General features: G+C 44.1%; 1 protein-coding gene across 1 annotated transcript; it reads right to left on the reverse strand.

The window, feature by feature from the left end:
- Positions 1–76: 76 nt before the first annotated feature.
- On the reverse strand, positions 77–17,990 carry MAB21L3 (mab-21-like 3 (C. elegans)). Its single transcript, XM_009879901.1, has 6 exons — positions 17,943–17,990; positions 12,213–12,353; positions 7,225–7,516; positions 4,184–4,365; positions 3,192–3,386; positions 77–396 (listed from the first exon to the last, which is right to left on the reverse strand). The coding sequence occupies exons 1-6, from the start codon at positions 17,988–17,990 to the stop codon at positions 163–165; spliced, it is 1,092 nt and encodes a 363-aa protein (XP_009878203.1). The 3' UTR covers positions 77–162.
- Between the last annotated feature and the right edge of the window lie 275 nt (positions 17,991–18,265).

Raw genomic sequence — 18,265 nt, forward strand, 5'->3', positions numbered from 1 at the left:
GCCCACTGCTGCCAGCTTGACACTTCTCTTTCACACTGCATGTGCCAACTGTCTTACAAAGCCAGCTGCAACATGTACTGGAAGGACATGAAGAACAACCGCAGGTGGGGAGAGGAGGCGAGGGATCTGCTCGGGGTTGGGGTGAGGAGACATTTTCCTGCCTTAGTCCAGGCAGAAGACAGGGTTCTCCAAGAAGACCGCGAGCTTGCCGGCCACCAAGTCCAGGTCACTGGTGTTGGCATATTTGAGCAGATTGGTGTTCTTAACAAAGTAATGCTTGAGGAAGTGCTGGCTTACACACTTGTGCAGCTTCTGCACCAGCCTCAGAAAGGCTTCGGGGAAGCAGCGCCAATCCTTGGTGCGTGGGTATTTTTCACACGTCCAGAATAGCACTGTCTGCAAGAAGCAGATGGGAGAGAAGAGGTGTTAGAGGTTCTGTTGAGGGCTCACACAGCTTACTAAGGCAGTTTTAGTGCTGGTAAATGGCTGACAGCCTTGGAAATCAGAGAGACTTGCACTGCTATCTCCCTGTGTTAACATTTCCGCGACGGAGGGATCACAGCTAAAGCCTCCTCTGAGCATCAGGCAGAGCAACTCTGATGTGCCTGGGTAGGAACTCTCCCCAGAGGAGCCCCTCTCCATTGACTGGGCCAGGAGCCCCAGGAAAATGCTCTTTGCTAAAATAATCTTAGCCTGTTTGCCATCCTCCAGCAGGAGCCTCTGTAGAAATGCCAGGCATGTTAGGCTGTAGAAAATAGCGTATTATACAAGTGTAGAAGCCAGTAGGTGCAAGGAGGGAGAGAAGAATAATCAGATTAATGTAATTATTTGTTAGCTTCAGCTGTATTTGTACTGAAGATGCACACAGATCTGCATCCCAAGCAGATTTTCGAAGCAACTATTGCAGGTGCAGGGCATGCTTTCTGGTCAAGCGCAGCCTGTGTTTTTCTGACACATGATACTAACAGCACATGCTGTGTTCTATTCCCCAAAGTTTATTTTATGTGATTTTACATTTGAGAAATCCACAGTTATAATAACAAAATGCATATGATTATTACTCTTATAGCATTAATTTTATGCCACCCATGTTGAATTGTTACAGACTTTCCTATGACTGAGAAGAATTTTCTAGAGGAATTTACACTTACTGGACCAAAAAAGCCATACTGACTGCCTTGGTCAACCTGAAATCAGTTTTAAAAGTACAAAGCCACCCATCCTGGGTTGAATAACTCTGCTAAGTTCCTTATTGTCCTCTGAATCCCAATTTTATTTTGCAGATTCAGCAACCCCAAAAGGGACCCACAGATGCTGTGAGATGTGGCCAAAGTACAGCCTTCAACTTCTCTGTTGCTTCAGAGGTAGAATTTCATCAAAATAAGCCACACTATTCTGGATTGCCTGGTTTGTGGTTTGGGTTTGTTTATTTTTTCCCTCCAGTAGGCACTGCAATAGTTGTAGTGCTAAAGAATTTCTTCTCAGAGAGCTTTTCAAATGTGAACAATTTTTAGTTCACAGCTGTAGTAACCACAAAGACCTTTTTTTCATGTTGACAGTAAAAAAAAGGCATAGTGAGGAATTCAAGCTGCAAGAGCTCTGCAAGAGCTACTCCTGGGAGACTTGCAGAGCAGTTATCTTTTGTCACACTAAAACTACTTCAGCAAGATCCATGGGCAGCAGTTGCAATGAAGTTTGTGGAGGCAATGAAAATAGCGCTGCTTTTCCAGTCGGTTGCCAAACTTTCTGATCTTGAACTTCATTCCTATGGAGGTAAGCATAATGACAACATTTACCCAGTCCTCCGAGGCTTTCACAAGTCCTGGGGGGAGGATTTCCTCTGTCACAGAGGGCCTTTTTTGTGTGGAGTCTTGTTTAATAATAATTGTTGGGTACCTCAGACAGTGGAAACCTAATAATGTGAAGAAACCTAACACTAAGTCTCTGCTCAGCTGCTGGTTTTTCCACTGACTGTTTCTCTTTTTTTTACTTTTTCTTTTTTTTTTTAAAAAGCAAGTAACGTTGAAGCATTCCTTCTGTCTCGTCTAATCTTCTCTAGCAGTAAAAGCCTGAAGTGCAGTTGCAGTAAAGAACTGAAAAGCTTCTAAAGAGCTTTTTATTTTGATCAAGAGTCCACGCAACAGCACTTCCTGCACCTCTTCTCCTTGAGCCAGAAAAAGAAATCGTTACTAATCATTAAATGGTTTTCCACTTTCTCCTATTTATGACAGGTTTTCCACCAGGCTGTTCTTAGAGGCACTGAGAAGTTTTGCATCCTGCTAAGCTATAACCAGCCTTGTCAACTCTTTTTTGACGCCATCTTGACTTAGATTAGTCCCATGATTATAACAGCATTTGATGGTCACAACCTTTTCTTTAGGAGAAATCTTGGCATCGCATCTGGTTTTGGACACCAGAAGATCAGTAACTACTGTGGAAACCTGGTGGCTTGGGGCTTCAAGGTGGGAGAACAGCCTTTACTTGGCAGCTCCAGGAGGATGAAGGCTCAGAAACAGGATTGCTCTACTGTCTGATAAATGGTGCTGCCTGTGGTCCATCAATGTCTGCAGCTGTCAGGTGTGGGGACACAGTCATAGAAGAAGCTTCTGTCTCTTCTTCACAAAAGTTGTTTCTAAAGTGAAGCCATCTTGAACCCTGAAGTACATGCAGGGAGGATGCTACCACTCCTTTACTTCTTTCTTCCCTTCCGACCCCAGGTAAAACAACACCAGAACAGTCAGTTTGCACCTCATTCATGAAATAATGCTCACCTAAGAGAATTTTGTTTGGTGCACATCCAGAAAGACAAATGCACAAGTTTCCATCAGACAGAGAAACGCATATGGATGGCTGAGATAGTCAAGCAGCAGGAGGTAACCGTGCAATTAAAGACAATATTACAATGTCTATGTGAAGTCACAACAGAGCAGGGGCCTTGACTCTAACATCACTTATGTTGCTGCAGTCATAATGTTCCAACAGATTTCAGTTTCCTGTTGAAGTTTGGAACATGTATTTGCTGAACTTCTTGCCACTGTAAAGCAATGAAGCAGTACTGCAGTTTTGACAGTTACCTTAGAAGTTACACAGGAGATGGTACAGTGATTTATGCCATGATATTTTGACACTACTGGATGGAAGCCCCTGCAACAGATACTGAGACTGTATCTTGGTATCATGGTGATGCCTACCTGAAGGTGATAAGCTGTGACGACAGGCTTATTTCCAGCACACCAGACATCCTCCTTCATCTGCCTCATGACCCTGAAGCACTTCATGCGACAACCACCATCTTCATCAAGGCCTTCCATGAGTATATGCTCAGCACGGGAGAAGCACAGCTGCCAGTGATAATTGGAGCGGGCCAAAAGGTCGAAACCGAGTGACTGTGGTCAAAAAGGGAAGTGTGACACCAGGTCAGAGGCAAACTTCTCTGAGCAATGCAGAGGGATGTTACAAAAAGGATGTACGACACCTCTCAAAGAGGGGCACTGTATTCTAAACAGGGTTAGCCAAGGCAGCAAACATGGGTCATGCTCCCATCCTAATTCCTAGTCAAATGGTCATGCAATTTGTTTTGCTTCCTCATGAGCTGACATCAATTACTCCCAGGAGATCCAGCTCTAGATCCACCAGGTGTAGTACTAGCAGTGCTACTAAAGCAGAGGCACAACTCTGCAGGCACTTTGCCATGGAGCAGCAGGTTATGCACGAGAGGGGAGCAGGACTGAAAGGTGTAACTGGACCTGCAGGAACATGGCAGCTGGGACTGATCTGGAGTGCCAGAATCCAGCCATGAGCTTTGTAGGGGAAGATGAGGTTAGGCTGGAGGGACAACTGCAAGACAATGGCCCATGTGCAGAAGGCTTATATGAGGCAGAACAGAATACCAAGAACGATGTGGGTCAGGACTGAGCTACACAGGCAGAGCTGTGTGCAAGAAACTGGTGCAATAAACAGTTAACTCAGTTTTTCTTCCATAGAATTCATTACCGTAAGGGGGGGGGGGAATCCCAATAAAATCTGACAGAATACTTTGAAATATCACTTCTCTAGAGAATACACCCTTCCAACCATGCTGTTGCCTGCCATCACCATGCAGCCCTTCAACTGGGAAACCACTGTCAGACACCTGCAAGGTAAATTCCAGTACAGAGTTAGTAGTGCTTTTTATACTGTTCACCTTGATGCACTGCACTTTTTCCTGGGAAGGCCAACGCTTAAGGCAACGAGGCCACTGGGCTTTCTTGGGCCAGCAGGTTGGAATCTCCACGGCAGGGACCAGCTCCACCTCGACCTGGGATTCTGACGTCTCCACAGCCACCCGGACCACTGAGCTGAAGCTCTCCAGCACTGTCACTTTACCTGTGAAAGAACAGCAAGAGAAGATAATAAAGAGGAAAAGGTCCTTTCCCACAAGCCAAGCAAAGGGCTCTCTAGGGCCCTGCAGTTCTGTTGTTGTGTCTTAACACTTTCTCTTCAGTGCCATAAGCAGAACACAAGAATATTGTCTTAATCTACCCTGGGGAATGAGAACAGGAAGAAGATGAAGGAACAACTAAGTTCTCAATTTTATACTAAATTGCCATGCTTTTGTTTTCCTCTGTGGGTCCGCTTAAATCCTAGGGCCAGCTTCTTAAAAATACAGATATACAACTGGTGCAACCTAACATTTCTAATGGTACATTACAACAAGGAGATCACTGCAGACTAGAGGGAACCAGATGAACACTTCATATCTAAAGATCTCCTTATTCCTTCAGAGAACCACTGACCAGACCAAATGACTTACCCTTGCTGGTTGTTCAGAATGTTTTGTGGGGTATCCATAAGTTTTGTTCCTGGAGATGCACTTGCACAGGAGACACTGCCAGAATTTATGGCCTGTTGTGTGGAGCAGTCATACAAAAAGGCCTAACTGCTTGCCTCATTGGGACTGCTGAGTGTCAAAAAAGAGTTAGTTCCATGGTGATTTGGAGGAAAGAATTTTCCTCAGTGAAAGAAGAGTGGCTCACCTCCAGGAAAAACACACTCTAAGAGGGCAGAAAGGAATGAAAGCTGCAACTAATGGACTTAGTGAGAAATTTCCTGTTGGTCCAGCTGTGTACATGGAAGAAGTTTCTGTCCCCAGCTTCCCCTGTCACGTTGGCAGGATCACTGTCCCTTCAACTTTGTTAGCTAAGCCAATTGCGTGATCATGCTCTAGCCCACTGAAGTAAAAGACAGAACAGATTACCATAAGCAGGTTAAACAGCAGTGTGTTAACCCACCTCATTTTGACATGCATGGGCTATGGAGCAATTCCACAAGGAGCCCACACAACAGACTTGAAGAGGCAGGGATGGCAGGGATGAACATCTTCTACCCTCATAGAGGAAGTATCTTCCTACTCCCAATGGTAATTAAGCATCCCCTCCAGGAAGCACAGGGGTGAGTTACCGTGCAAATAGTGGAGTCCATCCCAACCACAACTTTATAACTCTCAGTGAAATCTGCCATGTTATTTCCCTGCTGAGCCAAACCTGGCACCAAAACAGGAACCGTCCTGCTCCCAAGCCCTCAGCAAAGATCCCTAGCAGCTGAAAAGCATTAGAGCACCTGCTGTGTCAGCATGCAAATGCATTCATATAATTTCCAAAAGCATCGCAATTGTGCTACCTATTTGTCCACCAAGGAAAAGTGAGACACCTCAAAACCTCTAGTTTTGCTGGTGCTCAAAGAGTTAAAAAATAGGGAAGCAATGACATCAGGGAAATGTTGCTGTAACTTTAGTTGTACTGTGGGATGAAGGAAGTTCATTCTTTGCAGAAATGAACAAAAATGGTAATTACTCCTCCTGACTCTTAGCTCATCTCCTCTGTGTCAATCTTCTCCCAGCTGGCCTTACAAAAAAGGCATCAGAATCATCAGCCCAAACATCACTCCCTGGGTCCCTTGGAAGTACCTCTCCTGGCTCAACAACTTGACGTACTGCTGCTAGACACAATGGCAGGTCTTCACTTCAACACAATGACTTTTACATAAGTAAACCCTCAGATGCAAGCCCATTCCATCTGGTCTTTTCTGTGAGCGTCAATGGTGAAATTTCATTCCCATCAACCTTTCTGTGTCTATGATAACAAATATTTCCTGGAAGAATGCAATGATCTAGTTGGGCTTAACTTTAACATGTTTTCTCCTGTAACTAAAATTCTGAGTGCAATCAGATGAGTGGAAATGGCTCCTATTTTTCTGGAATACAGAAGACCCATACCAGGCTGCTGCTGAGAAAAGTAATCTTGGAAATATGCTATGAGAAGAGGCACCACAGTCTGGATTTGATCATTTCGCAGTATCTTAATATGAAAAGATGGACATAGACTATTTAGCTTGGACCAAGCCAAGTGTTCATTAACTGAAGCCTATAACACACCTCTAGGATGCTAAGAATTAAGCATGAGGATCACTATTCAAGGCAGCATCTTGCTACAGATGTTGCAGCTATGAAGGCACATTGCACGCACCACTGATTGTGTTATGTCAGTGATCAGCACTCCCAGCGTAAATAGCCACAGGAAATAAACAGGCATGTTGGATTGCTCACAGAGGAATCAGCACCACTACTGAAGGCAAACTTCCTGAATCTAGTTCTCCTGAAAGGACTGGAGTAGCCTGGACACTGGGGAAAAGAGCACTTGTCCAACAGACTTTGCCTAAGTAGAAGTCCTCCTACTTAGTTCCCACCACCCCATGCTGGAAAGCTATGGTCAGCTAGGGTTTCCTCTGAGCATTATCTGCCTTATGCACATCTTCAAGCACTTTCTCCTCTGACTTATGCACCTTCCCTGTATCCAATTTTCCTATACTATCTTCCTTGATAGTCTAGATATAGTGCAGGTGCTGTAGTAGAAAAAGATTTTTCTCAAAAAAATCCCTAAATGTTCTGAAAATCTGGGTTGCATCTTGGTTGAACTGTCAAGGTGATGTCTCTGAGGACCCCACCCAAATTCCTAGGAAAGGAGCAACATCTTGGGTATGAAAAGCCCAAGAACTACTTAATTCTATCTTCAAAGCAGGTTTATATGCATCACTGCAATGGGCTAAAGGCTCCCTGATTTGGAGGGTTTTATTGTTTTTTAACTTCTGATCATGTGAGCCGAACAAACACTTTGTGTGTGTGATGATTTCCCTCTATCAGCTGCAAAGACAGCCAGTTCCCCTTGTACCTGTCCCCACTAAACTCACTGGAGAGGTTACAGGAGATAATCGACTTCTCCACCAGCTCCCGGAAGACGATAAGGACTTTGGCTGGAACCAGATCACCTTCGATGTTCACATCTGTTTCATGCCACTGCTGAAGGCTTTTTGAGAACTGCTCCACCTCTAGCCATTGATGCAATTCCTCAGGGTCCCGCACGGAGGAGAGGAGCTTGGCTCCATGCACGGTGTAATAACGCCAGTGCCGTACCTGGCATTCCCTGTACCCGGTCAGGCCACGAAGAGGAACTGTGATGAGGAACTGGCTGGGTGCTAAGACCTAGGAGAGTGCAGAGAGATTGAGAGAGGAGACAAGGGCAGATCCATGAGCCTGAAGTAAGGAAAAGAGGGTTAAGGAAGTAATAGGTAAAATTGTGGGCTTCGGAGAGAAGGAAGAGCCATGGTATGATGGGAGCAATTGAACACAGCCAGGACCTGTTCCATGCCTGTCTGAGGGTTACTTTGGAGGTACACAGACTAAAAAGAAATTGTCTTAGAGGAAGTCTGATGTGACAGCCATGGCCTATAGAAGGCAAGAGCGTACTGACTGATTTGCCACCACACCTGCCATGGTTTCCCCCATTCCATGTTATTTCTAGTCTGGAATTGCGTAAGATGCAATAACTAACAGCTTCCAAGGAGCAGGAAAATACTGGAGAGCACGTTTTGAGATCCAGCAACGGGAAACAAAATAGTGCAAGTTATTACCTCAGAATTGTTACTAGAGATAAGCCTAAGTTCAATAGTAGTAATAACTATGGCAAAAAGTGTAGTTTTCTGATCTCTTTTTCTCTACAGACATCAGTAAAATAAGGCTATGGCCTGTTCATTTTACAACTGTTTCACTCTTCATGACTGTCCTTTAAGAGACAGAGATGTGAGGCAAGTGACATGCCTGAGCCTACATAGGCAGTGGCACTCTCAAAAGTAAACCCAGGTCTTGGCCAGCTGTGCTGTATGGACCTGCATCTCCTGCTGGGCAGAAGCCAGAAACAGTGTAAGGATGGAAAGAATAACCAAGGGACAACAAACCCTCAAATAGGCTTCTTTGCAAGCCAATTAATAGGCCTCACTTTTGGAATGACCATTTTCCAATAAAACCAGTGCTGAACCAGTATTTGCAAAGAGCGAAAAAGGTGATACAAATACCATGAAACCTCGTACTGGCCCAGGGCATAGCCAGACATTTCCAAACACTAGTTTGGAAGCATTTGGCAATCATGGCTCCAGAGAGAGCGTTCAAACTCCTTCAGACTTTCACTGTGTTGACTCAGAAGCTCCCCTCGCTACCAAGCCTAACGCACACTGGCATTAATAAGGTGAAGCTGCGGCACGAGCAGGGTGTGAAGTGCCAGCTGCTGCTGCAAGGTGGGTACACTCCAGGTGAACGAAACACACTTGTCACTCTCCTCTACTAATCCAAAACATTCTGGTAGCCTTCCTGGTAGTTCAGCTGATTTAAAGTGTTACTGCAGAGGTGCCAGGGCCCTGAGGGCACTAACAGGCTTTAATGGGACTTCCATCCATGGGCCTGGTATCCCCATTTCAGCTCAGCGCTGGGCTATGTCATAGGAGTGCTGGTCTCCAACTGTGTGACAGCTATGCCTGGGCCTGGCCCTAGACCTCATTGTCCTACCTGAAGACTGCCTTCCCAGCCTGACCTCAGACCTACCTGGCCACTACGGACTTGCCTGACAATTGACAGACTGCATCTGACCCTGGTTACCATCGTTGGGCCTGATCCTGACTGCAGATGTGTGCTCCTGCCTTGACCTCAGATCTGCCTTATCAGCACAGACTTGCCTGGTGACTCAGGCTCTCGGCCGACCCCAGCTGCCCTCCCTAGGTCTGTCTCGCCTGGGGACACAGGGCAGGTGCTGCCATGTTGTCATGCTCATCTCCTGGGTCTCTCTCCCACAAGGAGTAACCGGTATTCTCCGCTCCCTGGTAAGAGATTTGAAATACAAAAGATGGCCAGCAAGAAGCACAGAAATGGCCCTTCTTTTGTCAAATATAAATCACCTAAAGGCAGGAGGATACTGGAAGGATGACATTGCAGCCCAAGCTGACGTGGACAGCTCAGGTTTGTTGGGGCTGAGAAACTCTGTGAGCAGCTCAGGAACGAAGTGCTAGGCTCTATAAGGGAAAATACAATGGCTGTCATACAGTTACTGCTCATCTCACTGCCTCAGCCACATTTGCAGACAACCAACCATTCCTTCCCATACCAAAATGCTGATTTGTATACACTGGCACCCAACAGATGTTAAAGGGAAGAGCTGCAGGTGTTATGTGAGTGCCTTCAAACACCAGTCATGAGGCTTCTCCACCTGGGGCTTACCAGGAAACACCAGAAATCACAAGCATGGGGATGGCACTGTAAAGCTGGGCAGCTGGTGTCCTCTTGGCCTAAACCAATCCCAGGCCCACACCTATGCTATGTCACACAATGGTCTTATGCGCCATATGCAGACCACAATCCCCAGCAAGTCCCAGGCTATTGAACAAGAGCCTCGAATTCTGGGATGTGTAACTTACGTCCAATTCTGCTATGTTAAAAACCTGCCTGCAGTATGTTGGGCAAATTAAGTACAGACTCATTCTTGCGATCCTGGTCAGGATATCCCAGGGAGGCAGAAGCATTAGGTTAGAAATAAAATATTTACGCTTTGAGCAAAAAAAGCAAGTCTCTTGCAGAGAGGATGAAATAGTCATGGGAGGATTGGTTAGGTGGGTGAGGTTGTCTGGAGAAGAGGGTGGGTGAGGAGGAAGCAGGCACACAGACCAGCAGGCACCTGGTGGCAGAAAGGCTTTGTACCTGGATGGATGGGTGGAATGGGCGCTTCCCTCGAAGCATAGCTGACCACTTGGCCAGTAAAGCTGGCTGATCCTGAGAGAAGCAGAAAGGAAAACAAGAAGCACCCAGAACAGAGAGAAAGCATGTGCCAGGTCAGTCATTCACAGAGCAAAGCGGCAAGCTTCCTTCGAACCTATTTGTTAAAGGAAAATCTCTCTCCCGCCCCATGGTTACAGAGTTAAACAGTTGGCAATGCCGTTGGGCAGTGCTGTACTACTAATTACTCTGGATGCTAACCACCTCATTATCCCTTACTGAAGCCTCCACAGCCTTTGCCTCAGACCCGTACAGTTGACAGCTGCAAAAATGGTGGGCCAAAACTAAAACATTTAAAAGTTTTAAAAATAAAATATTCCAGTTTTGTCCATTTGAATTTTATTTCAAGTCTTTTATTAAAGATTTTGACTTTTTGTCCCCCGGGTTACAGAAAAACATTGAATGTCTAAAGACTTTTCTTCTATATTCCCCACCCAGCCCTGCATATTTGGAAGGAGGCTTGTAGCGTCTCAACATATCTAGATCCCTCACCATGTTAAATTAAGTCCCTCTAATCAGAAGGTGAAAGTTTTGAAAAGTTCCTGCAAATTTAAGTGACAGGAAAAAAAAAGTTGCAAAATTAAACACAGAATAGTAAATACATTGGCTTTCCCTTGACACAAGTCTCCTCTATGTTCATATATGTCACAAGTGATTTTAAAGATTCTATTTTTTGGGAGCAGAACAGCCCAAGCCAAAAAAAATTTCTTATTATCCCATTCTTTGCAGCCCCATACCTACAGGACAGTTACCCAGGCCCTCTTAGTGTGACTGTCACAGATTTATAGCACAGGGTTCAGTTAAGTATGAATAACAAATCTGCTACTTTTTAAGAAAGTAAATTTGGGGGATTACTTTTAAGCAGAGGTTGTTCAGATCAGCGTATTGTAATACCACATTACTGTTCAGAATAGATCACCTTGGTTTTCTTCTGCTTTGTTCTCCAGAACAGCAGTTTTGCCCTGACATCGGTGTTGTCAGACTTCATTAACCAAGAAGGTTTGTTCCAGCATGAGAGGTGGATGGCAGACTATGGCACTAAAGAACATGTGGACCAGGATGTGGCACTGTTCTACGTCACTGTGGTCATTCCTACTGGCAAGGCCACATGCCCTGGGATACGCAAAATTCCAGAAAAGATATAAACCTCAATGTTTGTCCCCAGAGCATTTCAGACTGGATGGTTATATTCTGCCTTCACCACCATACCCTTTCCGCAGCTTGATACACGGAGTTCTTCCCTTTCAATACTAGACAGCTGCAAAAGTTGCTTCATGCTTTTACACATTTGCTGTGTTTTCATCTATAACTGGCTGCATTTTAGTATAAGGGTTGACAGAGCTATACTATGTCAACTAGTTCCGATGCAAAAGATCACTTTCATCTGAAGTTGCCGTTCCTATGATTGTTTCTTATATCCTTACACTAGTTATTCTTGTGTTATGTAGTCACAGGAAATAACTAGTCTTCTCCTGTCACAGCTGGGACAGGACATTAGTATTTTGGGATTTGAAGTCTAAAATGGGGAGACATTTAACTTCTCTCAGTATATTAGCATATTTATCCCCAGTAAAAAAAAAGTTCTAATCCATGACCAAGAAAAAACATTTTTCTGTAGGATCTTTCCAACGTTCATAGCGGAAGAGGGATTTTTTTATTTTTTTAGTGAGTTGACAAGTTTTCCACCTGTGAAAAATATGAGTCATAGCTCATGAAGGCATGAGCATTTTTTTCTTCTTATACTACTGCTGTACAAGTGTTTCTTTCTGTCTTCCAAAGAGCTTTGACTTCTGCTTGCATATTGACAGCTCTGGCAATAGACACTCTTTGTAAAAGCAGCAGTTGTAAAAAGAGGCTCTGCCTGATTTATCCAGCCTTCTCTGATGCTCTTCTAGCTGTAAGACGTCCATGAGTAAGTCCCTATGACCCAGTCAGTCACTAGAACTTCCACAGTGAAGTGTCAATGCACTGTCTGTGGCATTTTGGGTGAGGTACCTGTCCACACAAACACTTACACAATGCAGAAATCACCTACTGGTTGCCTAGAGGCTGCCAGAGAGTATATTAGAGCTCTTGTTCGTACCTTAATATTCTCATTGTGAATGCCAGAGTTGGAGATAGCCTGGAATCGTGTGGCCTTACAGCTGATTTCTGTGGTCAGTTGCTGGATGATCTTCTGCACCTCCTCCACCGCTTTGGAAACCAGATAATGTCGCTGTTCCACCTGTCAGTTCCAAGAAAGACACTTCATATTACAGGTAACTGCAGTCTTTATCTCCAGCAGGAAACAGACAATCAACTTAAAGCTTCATGAAACATTTGTGCCTGTGCTGTGCTGGGAATAAAACTTATTGTTCCCTGTGTGTTACAACCAACTTATCATGAGACAGAGCTGGTAAACTCTAGATGGTAAACACCAAAGGGCCAATACTCAAGACTGCTGAGCTTTAATTGATAATTCCATGCCAATACCATTGGATGGAAGGCAAAGAGTTCATTACATGGATAAATTTGTTATCAACCAGCTACAGTATCATTCTTTATCCATTTGATGCAAAATACCCAGTTATTCCTCTGCATATAGTAGCCATTCTCAGAGCCAAGATATGTTTCCTTCCAAGAGCTGACGAGATTTCAAGAATTACATATACTCTGTGCATTAGTCAGGTTCCAGGTGTATGTGGCAGCATTTAGATGCCTACATTATATGCCAAAAGTACCCATACTGTCTGCATATCTGAAGTACAGATGAGAGCCTAATCCTAGATGGTGAGAAAGTATCTTTCCAAAGCTGGTCCCACTGGGGACTAGGTGTTTGTATGACTTATCATAGAATGGTTTGGGTTGGAAGGAACCTTAAAGATCACCTAGTCCAACCTTTCTGCCATGGGCAGGGACACGTCCCACTATACCAGGTTGCTCAAAGCCCCGTCCAGCCTGGTCTTGAACACCTCCAGGGATGGGGCCTCCACAACTTCTCTGGGCAACCTGTTCCAGTGCCTCACTACGCTCACAGGGAAAAATTTCTTCCCAATATCTAATCTAAATCTACCCTGTCCCAGTTTGAAGCCATTACCCCTCATCCTATTACTATACGCCCTAGTAAAAAGTCCCTCTCCAGTTTTCTTGTAGCCTCACTTCAGATACTGAAAAGCCACAATAAGGTCTCCCCGGAGCCTTTTCTTCTCCAGTCTGAACAACCCCAACTCCCTCAGCCTGTCCTCATGGGAGAGGTGCTCCAGCCCTCTCATCATCTTTGTGGCCCTCCTCTGGACTCGCTCCAACAGGTCCATAGCCTTCTTATGTTGGGGGCTCCAGCACTGGATGCAGTACTTCAGGTGGGGTCTCACAAGAGCAGAGTAGAAGGCGAGAATCACCTCCCTCAACCTGCTGGCCACGCTTCTTTTGATGCAGCCCAGATACAGTTGGCCTTCTGGGCTGCAAGCACGCATTGCTGGCTCACGTTGAGCTTCTCATCAACCAACACCCCGAAGTCCTTCTCCTCGGGGCTGCTCTCAAACCGTTCTTCGCCCAGCCTGTATCTGTGCTTGGGATTGCTGCGACTCACGTGCAGGACCTTGCACCTGGCCTTGTTGAACTTCATGAGGGTGGCACGGCCCCACCTCTTAAGCCTGTCAAGGCCCCTCTGGATTGCATCCATCCCCTCCAGCATGTTGACCACGTCACACAGCTTGGTGTCATCAGCAAACTTGCTGGGGGTGCACACAGTCCCACTGTCCATGTTGCTGACAAAGATGTTAAACAGCACCAGTCCCGTACCAACCCCTGTGGAACACTACTCATCAGTGGTTTACATTTGGACAAGCAGATGTTGACCGCAACTCTCTGAATGCGACCACCCAGCCAGTTTCTTATCCACTGAGTGGTCCATCCATCAAATGTCTCTCCAATTCAGAGACAAGGATGTTGTGTGGGACAGTGTCAAATGCTTTGGACAAGTCCCAACTTGATGGACAGTTCTTCAATTCAAGCAGTAGAAGCATAATTATTTATTGAAAATTATTTCAGTGGAAGGTCTGAGTCTTTGAAGGACTGAGGTGAAGGATGGACAATTCAGAAAAATAAAAGATGAACCTGAACCTTCACATATGACTAAAAATGCATGGAGCATAAGGGGATGGTCAAAATCTGAACCAGGAGATTCAACAGGAGGAACATGAAGGAATCATTTTAGTAAAGGAGATTCAAATATTTCCCAAAGATCCTTACACATTTACCAAAGTGAGGAGTTTCAGCTACTGTTAACGAAGTTCATGAACATATTCCTTATTACTTGTTCATCCAGAATTACCAATGCAGAGTGAGACTGTTTACTGTCCTTTTTTGCATCCTACTGCTTTATCTCATTTGGTTATAATTTTTGCCTTAATTTTTTCTTGGTTTTTCTTTTTCCTCACCATAGTCTACTAATTCTCATTGTTTGCAGGCAAGAAAAAAATTCAGAAACAGATGGCAGCTTTGAGAGACCTAGATGAGAAAATGAAAACCCACTTGAAGCTAGAACTAAAACCCCAGTTGAGCTATTTGCAAGTATGCAACAAGAGTGTTAGATCATTAACAGCTTGGCTGAAGTGAATAATCAAGCATAATTGCCACAGTCAAACATAATTGCTACAGTCTTTTGTTATTATCAAAGACCAAAGCAAAAGGAAGCAAAAACATACAGAAGAAATTTTTTACAATGAGGGTGGTGAGACACTGGCACAGGTTGTCCAGAGAAGTTGAGGATGCCCCATCCCAGGAATTGTTCAAAGTCAGGTTGGGCAGGGGTTTGGCAACCTGATCTAAGGAAAGATGTCTCTGTCCAGAGCAGCGACGTTGGACTAGGTGATCTTTAAAGGTCCCTTCCAATCCAACCCATTCTGTGACTCTGTTCTACAACTTGAGTCCTGTTTACTTAGCATCTTCTTCAGCATTTAAACAACACCTTTAGGTGATACCACTGCCAAGCACTCCATTTGGACATCTTTATGTCAAATGTTGAACTGTCAGACGAAACACTCGTCTGTTGAAATGTGTCCCTAGGCCCTGGGAGGTGACAAACAGATTATTTTCTTCACAACAACAGGACCATACAATGGACTAAAAAGGACTAGTGCTTGCTTAAGATCAATTAAGCAATGAATAGCAATTGACTATTGCTGAACTTGAAGATGGGCAGAGTTTGAATACCTTCCCTCCCAGCCATTAAAGTTAAAGGTATTTTACTAAGTCTGATGTATTTTCCACTTGCAAAAACTATTCAGACAGCAGTATCATATTCCCTTCACTGGTCTCTCATCTACCCTTGGCATCCTGATTCCTTGCTATGTTAACAACATGTAGTCCCTTATGTTTATATAATACTCTTTAATTTCCCTAGTAATTCACGCTCCTCCTCATTCCATTTCATCCTTGTTCCCAGAGACCAATTTTATTTAACTTACCTGTACTTTTTAAAGAAAATTTATACTGAAAAATTTTAGCCCACATTTGTTTTCACTTCCTCATCTGAGCTTTCACTTACGGCACTTCTGCATCTGTAGCTATAGCTATTTTCTCTGCCTTGATTTGCTCATCCAGAAGTACTCCTTAGAGCAGTCCAATAAGCTTGACTTGCTCAACAAGACTCCTAATGGTTTCTCCAACAAGCAAACGGTAGGAGTGGTAGAGAAAGTTGTCCATCTGTAAGAGCTTTTAGAAACAAACCCTAGACTTTTTCTGTTGAAAGTATATAATCATTGTGGGTCAGCTCAAACAAAGATCTAAGACTGCCTCTGTACGCATTGCTCATGCTACATTCTCTCTAAGGGGCACCTGCTAGCAACACTTTCTGCTGCCTCCAGTATCCTGGGAGAATCCATCCAACCTTCATTTAATTGTGCCTTCATCACCTACTGTCTAGGCTACAGCAGTTATCATGAAGTCTTTAAGAGAGTATAGACCCTCAAAAAAACCTATTAAAGGAGGTACCACTAAACGCCTCTTTCTGCACATACTCCTCATCACTGGGGCAGGGATAAAAGAACAAAGGGCACGTGACAGATGGTGCTAACTGTTGCTAACCTCCATTAGCTCCCTAATCATACTATTGGAAGATATAACCTTCCTACTGAAGGGAAGGCATAAGAATCGGAGGACAGAACATGAGTGAGTGAATACAGCTTCTGAAGTGCCAACGCATTTATCTAAGATGTCTTTAGCACCAGCATGGACATGTTGTGAGAAGAGACAGAATAAGCTCTTCATTGGACAGCCCCTTCTACCACCTACTGGCATTCCCCTTACCAGGTCTTAACTTCGGAAATTGTGCGAAAACAAATGCACAAAATCAGAAGGACAAGGTCTGCTAAAGTTTTATTATGGAGGAAGGAAACAGAACTGAGATTTACAGGGGATTGTTAAGAATATTTGGGTTTGTTCTTATTTACCTAGTCACATCCACTCCATATGCACTTGAGTTTTTCCTTTGCTGAGTGGCTTAAGGAAGAAATCTTTGGTACCATAGAGATTCATTGCACTAGGTGGTTGACCTATTTTCAAAACCAGGCAGCATTTTACAAGCAGAACTGGGGCTGTCTCAAGGTTAGGCAGCCTCACTTGGACAGAAGACTCAGGAACAGGCAGAAACTAGGAACCCAGCCATGGAAGGCTGCTAGAAAACAGACTTCCAGTAGAACCTAAAACATTGGCAACTATGAGCCTCACTTAACTACACTCTGCTTCTGTTCCTTGTACTTATGGCAGTCATATGAGCATCTTCCTGTGCATGGCTTCCCTCTGTTCCCTCCTTTGTAGCCCCACTTTATAAATCTTCAGAGAAGTGTTCGCTATTATAGCTCACTGAACAGATTCTCATGGAATGATTTTCCACTGCACAACACTGCATGGCTGAACATGAAAGTTCTCACAGAAATACACCTACTTGTCACTAAAATATTTCCACAGAGAAAACAAACCTTTCTTACCAGCCCCTTCATGGTACTAGAATGTTTCATCTTTTACAGAAAAGAAAGCCTTACAGTTTTCCATTTTGAAATGATTTTACACTTCGGTGTCTTGCATTTTGATGGGGAAAGCAGACTATAAAATAGGAACTAGCTAAGTACTACTGTAATGAAACATGTCAGCTTTTAAAAATGTTATGGCTCACTTAGAGTTACTTTTATTAAACAGTATTGTTTCACTGATGATTTTACTCTGGTTTACTTCATTTCATAATGAGGGAAAAAAATTGAGTGCTGGAATGTCTTGTAAAACAGAAAACATGGTTCCAGCCTGCATGTGCTAATGAGGCATGCTATTTTAATCGTGGTATATAGAGATGTATCCTTAGCTGAGGTGACAGACCGATGGGTGAATTCTAACAATATCTGTCTGTCTCTCTCTCTCTCTCTCTCTAGTTCCTATATCCATCGTTCTTAGAAGCAACCCCTGGTGTGGTTCCGGCCCTGTTTCTGTCAAGCCAAGACCACTGGAGGAGGAGAGAGGCAAGGACCTTTCCTTAGATTAAATGCTGGCAATTACAGCTAGTCTCACATCTGGAATTCCACATTAGGAGCAAAAATTCAGGACATCCGAAGAAGACGAGAACAAGCACCTTGAAAAATTAGGCTACCAGCCAAGATCCCTGATAACATTCTGCAACAGAAACCTAGAAATCTCATTAGAAATACAGTTCTCATGAAACTTCACCCAGTCTTGTCTCAGAAATGAAGACAGCAGGCAAGAAACTACTAACTGTCAAGTTTGGCACCCTTCAGGATCAACACCTACTGTGGGAGACAGAAAATCTGGACAGATAAAGCCTTACCTTGCTCTGGATGTAGATTTCTACATCTTCATCTGTGAATGGTTTCATGGCAAGATGGTCGCTCGCTGCTCTCTAAAGTGTGAATTCACTCTTCACTCGTTCACCTGCCTCTGGAAGTAGAGGGACACTCAGAGCAAGCTGTTCAGAGCCTTCTTGTCCTGTGAAGCTCAGGTCACCTAATTCCTCTGTGGATGAAGAAGAGGAGAGAGAAGCAAGGAAGTATGCCTATTTTTTTTTGTTTGTTTTTCTTGTCTTAGTTACAATGGTGACATCCAGCTGCTTCATAAAACTAGCTCCAATTATTTTCCAAGTTCAATCATTAA

This window comes from Charadrius vociferus, unplaced genomic scaffold (assembly GCF_000708025.1).
Source record: "Charadrius vociferus isolate BGI_N301 unplaced genomic scaffold, ASM70802v2 scaffold162, whole genome shotgun sequence".
Classification (NCBI taxonomy): Eukaryota; Metazoa; Chordata; class Aves; order Charadriiformes; family Charadriidae; genus Charadrius; species Charadrius vociferus.